Source organism: Caloenas nicobarica, chromosome 5 (assembly GCF_036013445.1).
Source record: "Caloenas nicobarica isolate bCalNic1 chromosome 5, bCalNic1.hap1, whole genome shotgun sequence".
NCBI classification, from domain to species: Eukaryota; Metazoa; Chordata; class Aves; order Columbiformes; family Columbidae; genus Caloenas; species Caloenas nicobarica.
The window spans coordinates 66,793,860-66,806,302 of record NC_088249.1 but is presented as its reverse complement, the minus strand read 5'-3'; the positions used below and the strand labels follow the sequence as shown (position 1 = coordinate 66,806,302).

General features: G+C 42.9%; 1 protein-coding gene across 1 annotated transcript; it reads right to left on the bottom strand.

The window, feature by feature from the left end:
- Positions 1 to 3,141: 3,141 nt before the first annotated feature.
- On the bottom strand, positions 3,142 to 6,565 carry LOC135989887 (proto-oncogene Mas-like). The gene is made up of 2 exons (XM_065636970.1): positions 6,508 to 6,565; positions 3,142 to 4,119 (listed from the first exon to the last, which is right to left on the bottom strand). The coding sequence occupies exon 2, from the start codon at positions 4,096 to 4,098 to the stop codon at positions 3,142 to 3,144; it is 957 nt and encodes a 318-aa protein (XP_065493042.1). The 5' UTR covers positions 4,099 to 4,119; positions 6,508 to 6,565.
- Positions 6,566 to 12,443: the final 5,878 nt, after the last annotated feature.

Genomic DNA, 12,443 nt, shown 5'->3' with positions numbered 1-12,443 from the left:
ATATTTATATAGTTACCAGGACAGAAAGAATATATATAAAATAAGAATATCTGTCAGTGAAAAAGGATGTTTTCTGTACTGCTTATCTTCTGAAGTTTCTTTAATTTCCTCTGCTCAGAGATTACGAGTCATGAGTGTCACTGAATGCCCTAAAACTTGGTCTGTGTTCAGAAGAAAATGGACTTCATGAGCTCATTCCTCCTTTGGTTTGAGGTGATGCCAAGAGACACTCTTTGTAAAAGGTCCCAAGAAGTTCACCGGAGACCAAATCCACACATGGTGCAGCTGGGAATTATTAGATTCAAGGTCCCTTCCAACCCAAACCACCCTATGATTGATGTATCATGGCAGATACTCAGAACACAACAGAAGTCCTCAGTTCTCTTTAAAACTGATGGAGAATTGTGTCCCTAGGCTCTGCTCCCCAGGAACAAGCGCCAGGAGCAGAGGAAACGGCCTCAAGTTGCGCCAGGGGAGGTTGAGGTTGGATCTGGGGAACAATTTCTTCCCCAAAGGGCTGTGGGGCATTGGAACAGGCTGCCCAGGGCAGTGCTGGAGTCACCATCCCTGGAGGGGTTGGACAGACGGACACGAGGTTCTCAGGGACATGGGGCAGTGCCAAGGCTGGGGGAACAGTTGGACTCGATGGTCTCGAGGGTCTCTTGCAACCAAAATGATTCTATTCATCTAGAACCCTGTATGTTCCCCCTCTGTTCATGGCCAAGAACCCCCTTAGGTTGTGTCCCCGTTGTTAGGTATAATTGCCATTTTTCTGTTGGGGCTGATTTCCATCCTCCTATTCCTCTTTTCTTTGTCATCTCTGAAAGGATGAGGTTTCCAGCCTCCCCTCCCCTGACTTTTTTTGCTGTTGGTCTGCCCCTCTGTGCACCTGTTTCCTCTTGCTGGTTAATGTGACCAGCTGCTTCTTGTCTGGTTTCAAAACCATGAAATCAACGGTGCTACAAAAGTTACGTGCAACGGCCCTGAGGCGAAATGGCATTTTGGCGTCAATAATTCCCCTCTTTGGTCCAGCGTTGAGTCCACCAACCCAAGAGCCTATTGTCTAATGCTATGTGGAGCAACGTGTTTTAACAGTGAAGATACAGGTGGGTCCATATTTACATCAGGTTTCCTGATTTGCTTATTTTTACTCCTGATTTTTGTCCGTTTTCCCCTCATCATAATCTAAAACATACATAGAGCAATATCAGCTTGGAGACATCTACGTTCTTCCTGCCTAATGTTCTCCTCAGGGCACGTATTAAACCCGACAAATTTTTAGCTGGTCACCACATGTCACACCCAGCGATTTTGTTTCTGCAAACAGCAGAATGTTTGTCTTTTACCACAGATGCTTGAGGGTGTCTACGATGGTGGTTTATGTGCAGACATCACCTTTTAAATGTCCAGGCTTGGACGTAAAGTGTCCACGTTAATGTGATGCGTAAAATGTGCTCACATTAAATTGTGTGCGTGTCTTCACGATGGGTCTGTTTAAGGACAAACTGTTGGGATCGAAAGTTTTCCACAGTTCATATTCTGTATGTTTTTATCAACTTCTGAGCACAATCATGGTTTTAAATACAACATATTTTCCTTTAAAAAAAAAAAAGGCTTTTGACACTTTTAATAACGGAAATATTTCAGTTCTTCCAGTGATAAAATCATTAAAGATATTACAACTAAAACATTTTAACATGTTTTCTGATAAATGGATGCTCTCTTCCCATCAGCGGCAGAAATTAAAATTAAAAAAAAAATCCTTACTAAAAATAATTGATGACATAGACCTAATCTAAATCAACAATATGTACATTGCAGAACAATAGCATTAAAAATTAAAGAGTAGTAGGAACAGAACTCAAATTTCAGCTTTCAGGAGCTGTAAACAGGAAGCAAAAGGCAAATACAGACACTAAGGTGAACCACTATTTTTTTAAGTGATGCTTTTCAAAATTAATTAAAAGACAAACAAACAGAAAAAAGATAATAGACAATAGAAGAATGCAGCTTTTCTTTAGGAAAATATATGCAGATTAAGGTATGAAGAGGCAATCTTAAGGTTTGTCAAAGAAAATTACCTGTGTTGCCTTTTTCTATCAATTTAAGTTAGAAGAGCAAATGTTGTGTAGTCTGATAGTACAACACTTCAAATAATCACATCTTGCATCTCAAGGGATTTAGTCTAGAGAATAATTTGTTGCATATTGTGATATTTATTTACCCTTCTTCTGTTTCCTGTTTTTTCCCTGTCCTTGAATTTATTTGTACTGGTAGAAGAGATGTTGGAAGCCATGGTTCTTATAATTTTTTCTTCTTAAAAGAAGGAATAACAACCCAATGCGTGCTGTAGTTAGATGCAGATACTCTGTCCTGGACTGGAGGAAGCTAAAATAATATACAACTCCAGCCCTGTATTTCTTTGAAACACAAGAAAAGGGAGCATGTAATTGAGTTTCTAAGGTTGCAAGGCAAGTAAGTAGGGGTTGGAGCCCTTTTCTACTACATCATGACTCTCTGGCCTGGAAACTTCCCTAGTTACTAGAAGAAATGAACTTCTAGGGCATGAATCATGTCACTGTTTGAAATGTGCACATTAGGAAGCCAAGAATCATGCACTCTGAGCCGCAAAACGTTGCATGTGTTGCTGAGATACAGGTATTGAAAATTAAGTGAGATAGATAGGGTCTCCTTCCAGGAATTTTGTGACTGGTTTTAACAGGAGGAGGATTGATTCCCACCTTGTCTTCAGAGATCTGAGTAAAAAGCGACAGAGAATTTACGAATTTGATCTTGTGCTCTGAAAGACAGATGTACTAAGGGAGTTGCAACCTCTGGCTGGGATTCCTTTGATAAAATTCAGACACAAAGACATTTCACCTTGTCAAATCCAAGTCGTTTAATGGCCACTGAAAAGAAATAGGGACTTTCAATATAGCCCTAATAGAGGTCAGATAAATTCTGTGGTCCAGGTGCTCATGTGTTTTCACCAACCACAGATGGAGCTTAAAATAACCAGCTAGAGGGTAGAGATCTACCCTGAAGACACCAGACTTTGGGTGAGCTAAACCTTCCCCAGTACCTCAGAGTTCTTCAATTCTGTAAACTATTGTCCCTCAGCCCCAGACCAACGTTCCTGTGTTAGGAGGACATAGTTATTGTGTCACGGGTTTCCCGTTCATCTTTGTCATCTGCTGAATCTTCAAAGGCCCTCTGGAATGCCAGCCGGAGGGTGAACTTGATTCTCCGATCCCTGTAGCTCCCCACGAGGAAGTAAATGATGGGGTTGAGAGTGCTGTTCACGCAGGACAGCACGAAGCCGATCTCCGGGGAGTAGAGAAATTTGTAGCCCAAGAAGTCAAAGAGGATCAGGACGCTCAGAGGCACCGCGAAAATGATGAAGAAGAGGACGGTGAGCATGATGATGGTGAAGAGCCTGCCAGTTCGGATGTGTTGGGAGCTGCACTTGACCCTGAGGAAGAGGGTCAGGCTGAAGAGCACCATGAGGGGTGTGCAGAAGAGGAAGTCCAAGGTTCCGATGGTGATGAGCAGGAGGTGGCAAGTCTTGGCAGAGGGGCGAATGGTGCACAAGATGTACCCGAGCATGTTCAGCATCAGGGAGAGACCCCAGAGCAGGCCAGAGATGATGCCGGACAAGTGCTTTGGGCGGTGGCTTCGGCACCAGATCGGGCAAAGGACAGACAGACACCTCTCGATGCTGATGGCGGTCAGGAGATACAAGCCGGTCCCATACATGAAAAGATCCAAGAAGAGGAACAGCCCAAACTGCACGCCAACGTTGAACTGCATCAGGTACTGAACCGTCTCGATGGCGATGCAGAGGAGGTACCCGAAGTCGGCAGCGGCCAGGTTCAGGATGTAAACGGTGAAGTGGTTTCTGCGGATGCGGAAGCCAAGGTACCAGATGACCATGCCGTTCCCCACCATCCCGCAGGCTGCGCTGATGAGGCAGAAGCTCTCCATGAACTTGAGGACCGCATACGACGCCTCCGTCTTTCCCACAGCCCCGCTTTGATTAGTCCCGTGAGCCTGTCCGGTTACGGTTGGAAGGAAGATTGTTGTAGTTGAAATATTCATAATGAGGGATTTCGCACAGACCTGTAAGGAGAAAGGAGAGATGTGGTAACTCTTGGGTGACTTTCCCTCATGGTGACCTGGTGGTGTTTCTGGATTTGTCCCAGCTCTTTGTAGCCAGATCTTGATTTAGGGAGGGATTGCTGTGTTTGGACTTGGAGCGCAGAGCTTTGAGACATTGTTCAAAGTACATCTAAGGCCAAATTCTATACAACATGTAGGAAAGGTTAGATTGCAGTGTATTTCTCCCTTTTCGAAACTCATTTCTTGAGGATCCTTTTTGCAGTCAGTATTGGGAAACAAATCTTTCAAAATTAGCTATAACTTAAGTTAATCATGTCTGAAAACTACCTCTTGTCTAAATAAAAAGAGAACCCGGTGTTAACCACTGTGGGATAATTTTCTTTGCTTCATGTAGCTAGGATTACATGAGACAGATCTTCTGAAAAGTGTCTCAGAATTCTAAGTAATCAGCATACAGGTTTAATCAGCAGGAAATGTGATTGGATGTTGTCCTATGCATATGTTCAGAAAACATGGCAGAGAATATGCAAAATAAGTGGTAGGTTTTTATGTGGGTGACTGATTTCTATTTTAATAAAGTGTATTTTAATGTGGTTGGTTTGTTTTCTTGAGCCCTGTGTACAGACAATATACAATTTAGTCTGACACAGTCCTAAAAAACTTCCTTCTCGGGAAGAAACAGTAAGAACCACATGTGGGACAACATGTCTGACCCTCAGAGGATATTGCAATTATGGCTCAAATAGTTATTTCACCCTGTTCCCTGAGGCAGCTCACCCAGTTATTCCCCCATGACAGTGGGGTCTGAATGAGAATCTTAAAAAAAGGGCAGGGGGCGGGGGGGAAGAGAAAAAAGGAAGAAAAAAAAAGTTGAAAAATAGAATTCGTGCCATATTTTTTTTTTTCGGTCTGAGGTCAAACAGCATGACTCCTTTCTCCCCACCAGCTATTAATTTTGACATGGGAAGGTAGAGAAGTGTCTTGAAAGGCAGCAGGAGATAGTTAAAAAGAAGAGAGGAACAAGTCCGAACGGGGAGAGCACGGAAGATGTGAATCACAGAACAGTATCAACAGTAGATCTAATGCTAGTAACCAGTCTAACCATAGAACAGTCTGTTCTCTCTTTATAAAATGCTGCAGCACGTGTGGAGTCAGACTTCCATAAACACACAAAATGTGGCAGACTTGAATTATTCTTGTTTCCTCTCAGCGCCCCAGACGCACAATGTCCTGTGCTGCATGCATAGAGGCAAGAAAAATGCGTGATACAGGTTATTTCCTTGGCCAGCTGATGGCCTGGAGCAGTGGAGACGATCTATCTCTATTCCATTGAAGGTACGTACGGCAGCAGTGCTTGGCTGGGAATCCAGCCGGGACCGTTACACCGAGCTTTCACCATTAAAAATGCAAACATCTCATTTAAAATTGCCATCCTCCAGAAACGCGCCTCTCTCCACCAGCCGTTCAGGGAATGACAGGTGATTTGCTGTCTGACTTAGGCTTGTCAATCATATTTTCTAATGTTAAATTACATTGTCCTGTGCCATTGATCATATATGCATAAAGACCAGGTACACGTATGGCTGCAATGGGTGTCCTGTGGGTAAGCGACAAAACATCAATAATTTTGCCTTCCACTGCAATGGAAGTGAAGGAATTCTTCTCTGACTTCTGTAGACTGTGGAAAATAATACTGAAAAATTCACTCACAGTTCTCATGTATTCGTTGTGTGACCTTGGAAAGAATGATTTCCTCTCTCCAAGACACATTCGTGTCTCCAAGAGACATTCAAGATGTAAGTTTACTTTCTTAATGAAACTAATTAAGGAAAGTTTGCATCAAACAGCAGCAGACTGAGTCTTAGTCTTTTCCTCTCTTGAAATTAAATGTCCTTGCTGTGGTTTGTGTGCTGAATACCACGTCCTTCTTGTGGCAGGTGTCAGTCTAAACAACCTTGACGCCACAAAGATGTTTTAGACTATGGACAGAATGTTATGCTGTTGTATTTTCTTGGCTGATCTTCAGTGATCATCTAAGACCAAAACTGCTAATACTTGGTCTCTGAATAATGACATCTTAATATTACAGAGGTGTATTTAGAGCAATTAAATAGCACTCGTTCGTGGGAAGGGGTACCCAGAATGAAGCTCTCCTTGCCTTGAAATGATCAAGACCTATAGCCAATTTCTAAACAATAGGAGAAGAAAATGTTTGATCTCCTTTCCGCTGTTGGTTGTCTGGTTTTCTGTTTGTTTGTTTGTGGGTTTTTTTGGTGGTTTTGTTTTTTGTTTGTTTTTAATCTCTTCCCTTCCCCTCACCATTTCCCCAAAACCACGACAGAAAGCGTTAGAGTGCAATGGCAAAGATAACATCCAGGATTTTCTCACCTTTTTGTGGGTTCCTTGGAATCTCAGTGACTGATCTACAGCAGCTGCCAGGTCTGGATCTTCTGGGTAAAACTGCCACCCGAATTCTGTGACATACGATCCAGATAAAATCCTTGTGTCGCACTGCAGTTCCGGCTAGCTAGACACGGCTTAAAAAGCCGCAGTCCTTTCAACACGACATCCGACAGCCAATCGGTCTCTTGGTGAAATCTCTAGTTTATGTGTGGTCACTTAGACTTGAACCACTTCCCTCTTTGTACAGCACCTGTCACTGTCATGGCTCTGGAAATGTGTTTTTAAATTACTTCTCCCTTCTTCAGAAATACGAAGAAAGCAAGAACTGTCTGTACAAAATGATACCTTGCCTCTTGCACCGGTGCTTTATTTTCTGCTCGTGTCCCTGTGATGTTCTAGTTTCACAGGCCCTGAAGAGGAGGCCTTGCTGCTGCTCAGGGCCACGTAGATTGAGAAATTGTCTGTCCTCTTCCATAACGCCTGCTGATGATTTCACAACCTCCCTCAGCACAACTTCTCATTCCCCGAGGACCTGTTGTCCCTGCCAAACTGACCTTAATGCACCCACCGCCACGGAGTGTCCTCTTCTGGCCCACAGCCTCTCCCAACACAAGTCGCCACCCTGTGTAGTCCCTACTGCTTCACGACGTCTCCCAGAGGAGGATCTACCCAAAGTCCATCGCAGCTCAGCAGCCACAGTTGCACACCCTCCACTCATGCTGCCTTCAACACACAACGCCCGTTTTAGGTGACGTGAGTTCTTTCAACGCAACTTCACACCCCGCAGTATTACCTGCCGCTTCATGTTGTCTTCCAGCACAGACCTTCACCACGCCTCAGGCCCTTCCCATTTCACAAAATCCATCAGGACAGCCTCGTGCCTTCCGTTCCCAGTTTCACAACTTCTCCCCCAAAACGGTGCCTCAGCCCCATCCTGCCCACCATCAAGTTCACACCCTGTGTCTCCACCAAGACAGCCCCTTGCCAGCGTTGAGTGCCCACCACAACACCTCGCTCGTTTTCTCACCGTGCACAGACCCTCCATGTGCATGAGCGACCACCAACGCGGTGTCCAGGTCCACGTGCCAAGCGAAGTGGAGTGAAAATGGAGAAAACACCTTTCTCTTTGCCTGGCTGTAAGCACATATTTACGGGGAGGTGTTTTTTCAATGGGAGACACCAGCAACTCTTGATTTGGGCTTGTGCATTAAGTCACTTCTGCTGGTCCATTTGGCTAGGGAAACAAACGGAGACAAGTAGGACACCAGCCAAGTTGCTGCCATGTGTGTCAGCGGGTACAGAAACTGGCAGATCTGGCCCAAAGAGTTTAACAGGACAGATACCTGATGGTTCATCTTCAGCTTCTTCTGTCATTTGTTGTTCCTCTTCCTTTCCTAAAGATTGTAGGACAGTTTGTACTTTCTTGCCCAATACTCTGTTTCCTATAGTGACTACTGTTAACCTTTATTAACCTGGCCAAGGTTCCAGGCTACAGCATAAGATGATATTTAAGTTAGAGGACTATTTTCACCCAGAGCACTATTTAACCTCCTCATTAATTTGGGATTTCCATCTTTATTGCATGGATCGCTGGCATTCTGTGTCAGGAGATGGCTACATTACCTTGTTTGTTATTGGGCCATTCTAAATTTCAAGAAATGTCAACAAAACGAAGTAATGGGCAGTGGAGGAAACTATTTATTGGCACCCACAAGTCACAAGCTAAAAATACAGAGTAGGCTTCAGAGCAGTGATGAGTTTGAGTTGAAGTGATGCATTAATTGATATATCCATTTGCTTTATTGTGTTTCATTTCATAGATTCACCTTTGGCTGCAGAAGTTTAATGTTAAGAAAGATGAGGCTCTTCTTGACAACAGAAGTGCATAGAATCATAGGATGGTTTGGGTTGGAAGGGATCTTCAAAGACCACCTAGTCCGAGCCCCCCTTTCAGTGGTCAGGGATATCTTTCACTAGACCAGGTTGCTCAAAGCCCCATCCAACCCGACCTTGAACACTTCCAATGATGGGGCATCCACAGCTTCTCTGGGCAGCCTGTTCCAGTGTCTCACTACCCTCATCATAAAACATTTATTCCTTGTGTCCAATCTAAATCTACTCTCAGTTTATAACTGTTGCCCCTTGTCCAGTCACTACAGACTGTTCAAAAGCCTTTTCCTCTCTTTCTTATGAGCCCTCTTTGTATATTGAAAGGCCGTAAGAAGTTCTTGAGGAACCTTCTCTTCTTCAGGCTGAAGTCTCTCAGCCTTTCTTCATAGGAGATGTGTTCCAGCCCTTGGATCACTTGGATCACTTTCATGGTCTCCTCTAGACACACTCTAACAGGTCCATGTAACAGGTCCATTTCTTTCCAGAGGAAAGCCTAGAGTGACCAAGACTCAACTCTGCTGACTTCTGTTGGCATAAATTATCTGACTTCCTCCCCCAGTTTCCCCGTTTGTAAAAGAGGGATTTTTTTTTTTTTTTTTTTACGTTGTAATTTGCTGACCTTTGCTAAAACGTGCAAGTTCTTGCAAGAGGCTTTATTCACTGGGTTGCCAATGATGAAATTTCATGCAAAATAGGACTTGAAGCATCATCAAGAGGTAACCCCGGCCATCTTCTGCCTCTGCAAAAACTAAAGCATCACCACTACTGAGAGAATCGTGCCCAGCCTGCCCTTTAAAAGATTGCCATGAGAGGTGACACTTTACTGAACATGGCACCTCTCTCCTTGCTACTAAAAATCTCTGACTTTTTTTAAAAATGAAGATTCGTGTCTCGTGTGTTTTCTTTTTGTAACACACAAAGATGCGAGGTGGTGTTTTATTACTCCCAACGTTCTAAAGCCCAAGTGATGGATCTAATGGACCCCTATGCTTGGGAAAACCATAAAGCATCGCTTAATGAAGGACTCTGGAAAGGTTTAACTGGACGAGGTCACATCACATGCTTGTCCAGTTTAGTATTCAGCTAATCCACTGGCTGTTATTTCTACCAGACAAATCCTGAAATGCCTTCATAATATCATCATCTGATGGTTATTTCCTTAAAATACGTTTGCTTAAGCTTTTCAGCCAGGACAGAATTAATTTCTCCTCCTTTGCCCCTTCCTTTCATGCCTTCCCTTTGCTAAGGTTCCACACCTTCCTCCTCCGGCCCCAAAAGCCATTCAGGTGGGAGATTTCCTCGGAGAGGGTTAACAAGAGCTATTTAAACGGTTTCCTTCTCCGTTTCTCTCTGCTGCTGGGTTGTGAGCACACCGTTCAGCGCACACAGACAGCCCGTCAAAGCAGCTCTCACACGGGCAGAAAATACCGAGACACGTTTGTGATACAGGGAAGTAAGAAATTAAATTAGATGGGATTATACAGGAAAAGGCATCTCCTAAGCAAGTGCTGGAAACCCTCCAGAAGCTTCTCTATGTTCTTTAAGGAATCTGTGCTCTAACAAATTCCTACCAGGGAAGGCAGGTGTTGGGGAGATAAAATCATACAGCCCTTACCCAAAATATTAGATCTCCAAATACAGAGGAGGTAAGTTTTCCAGGTTCTCTGGATTCTTTGTGTGTGTGTTTGTTTTGTTACTTTAAAAGGTGAGACATAACGCGTGGGAATTCTCTACTGAATTAGTCATTCTAGTCATCCTCTTAGAGTCAATAGAAAGAAACAGAAATTGAAAGAAACAGCAAGTAATTCATCACAACTTTAAGCAGCCACCTTAGGCTGGTCATGAATTGCCCTGCAAAGGCAGAAAAAAAAGTGCATATAACTGGCTCGGATATAGGTGTCTACATGATGTAAGTCAACAAGATGGAATGAGGCAGAGGATTATATTGTAAAATGCAATTTGGTGGTGTTGACAGGGGCCTGACCGAGAGGGACACAGAGTAAAACTGTCTGTCCTGAATGGGTTGTATCTTTAAAATCCTTTCAAAAATAAACACCGTGTTTTAGCTTAGGAGTTTCCCATCTGCCGGTATTCAGGAATATCCTTTTCCTTGATCATTTATTTCTTGGTCCCTCCTTTCTGAACTGCTGATTGACTAAATATGACACCGTGGGTTTTGCTTGCAGTTCTGCTCTGGTGTAGATGGAGCCCAGCTGGTTCTTTTCCACCGGCTTCTGCATGGCCAGAAATACGTACCCATTTCTGTCCTTTTTGTTTTCTTTAGAAAACTATGTCAGTGCTAAGTGAAAAGAAAATGAATGGAAAGAATCATAACTTCATAAGACTAGGTAGAAATCAATGTCACATTGTTCTTATCAATTTTTTTTTCCTTTGAAAGTATATCAGAAAAGGAATTATCCATTTATTTAAATTTTACCCCATTTCTTGAATATCTTTTACCTACTGTTACTGCAGTTGTAATTACAGGAAAAGTCCCGAACTTTCCCAACTTCCTCTCTAGGCTTTACTTTGTGGGTTTGAGAGCAATTCTGGGTTTTCTCCATTTCACTGTTTCCTGTGGATGCTTGATCAGTTTTTTTGCCTGCACAAAAGTGTCTGATTTTGCTGTAATTCTAAATAGATGCCAGATAATCTAAATTGACTGAAATATTCCACAGATCTGCTCAGATCACCTGCACAAACAGGGACAACTGCTTGTGTTTTCACTGGGCAGGAATTGCAATGGTGATTTTTAGCAGCAGTTGACTGGGAAATTTTTGGTAATAGGTTGAATCCTATACAGCTGATAATTTGTTTCTAAGAGGTGCCTATTTTAATTAAATTAACTCTTGAGAATATCTCCCAGAGAGTATCACAAATCAGTATAAGGTAAAATTCATATCGAAGATCTACTGTGACAGAAGATCTGAAGAGATCCTTTACTTCTCCCTTTCTCTCAAAGGAACATTGCTGAGATATAGAGCAAGCTAAATACTAGAGCAAGTCATATATGAAATTGTTTGCTGTTTTCACTGTGATGGATAACTTCCCCAGAACTCATTATTCAGACCATGAAGCTGCAAATTTATGTTTCTAAATGTATATACACAAGAGATTTTTCTTCTTTTTCCTCTGTGGGTGGTTTCATTTGCACTCTGAACAACAATTTGAAGAACATTTTTTAGTTATAAAATAAATCAGCATTCCAAGAAATATTTCCAGAAATATTTTCCAGTTCATGAACTTAATACTAATGCTATCTATTTCTAATATTATCTAATATCTACCCAAAGCACAATTTTTAGCTCCTTGTCCACTGATAATTTCTGAAAAAACTTCATATGCCCCCGGGATCTCATTACTCCTGATAGTCTTGTGGTTCCGCTGCGCGATTTACTTTAAATATTTCTGCGACAATTTTCCCATCTTGTGAGAGATAATTGTTCTTGTGGATGCTCTTGGCAGTTGTTTTTTTCTGCAGAATGAGAAATGCAGATAGAGAGTCAGGCTGATCTTTCCAGCCACTGTAGGTTTCAGGAGTGGCGGAGGTATGGGCTGCTTTACAGCATCTCAGCAGCAACATGCGCCCGAGATATTTTGATGAAACCACCTAAAGGGGTCAGAGAAGGTCATCAGAGAAGCAACAGCAAGCGAACTCTCGGAAACTGGTGAGTATGAACTGCGTAAGTTTTCTGATGTTGTTCCTTTGTTTTATTCACGTGTAACTCAGCTCCTGCCTTTGAAAACAGGCATTTCTGGTGGGTGGCTTTTGTGAGGTCCATTTTGTGAATTAGAATAAACTCAATTACAGATTTTTCAGCCTTTGTTTTAGTTGGCGTCTTACTCGCTTTTTTTCTCTTTTTTTTCTGTTTTTTCCTCCCCAGTTATATGCCATTTCCAGAAAGATCTGTCAAAAGGGTGTTGTCAGAGTTACAGAGAGGACTCAGGAGGTGTCTCCTCCGCTGCCCTGGTTGGGAAGTAGCCAGGCAGAGAGCTCAGGAGAAAGAACCGACTGTCCTGTGGTTGTCAGA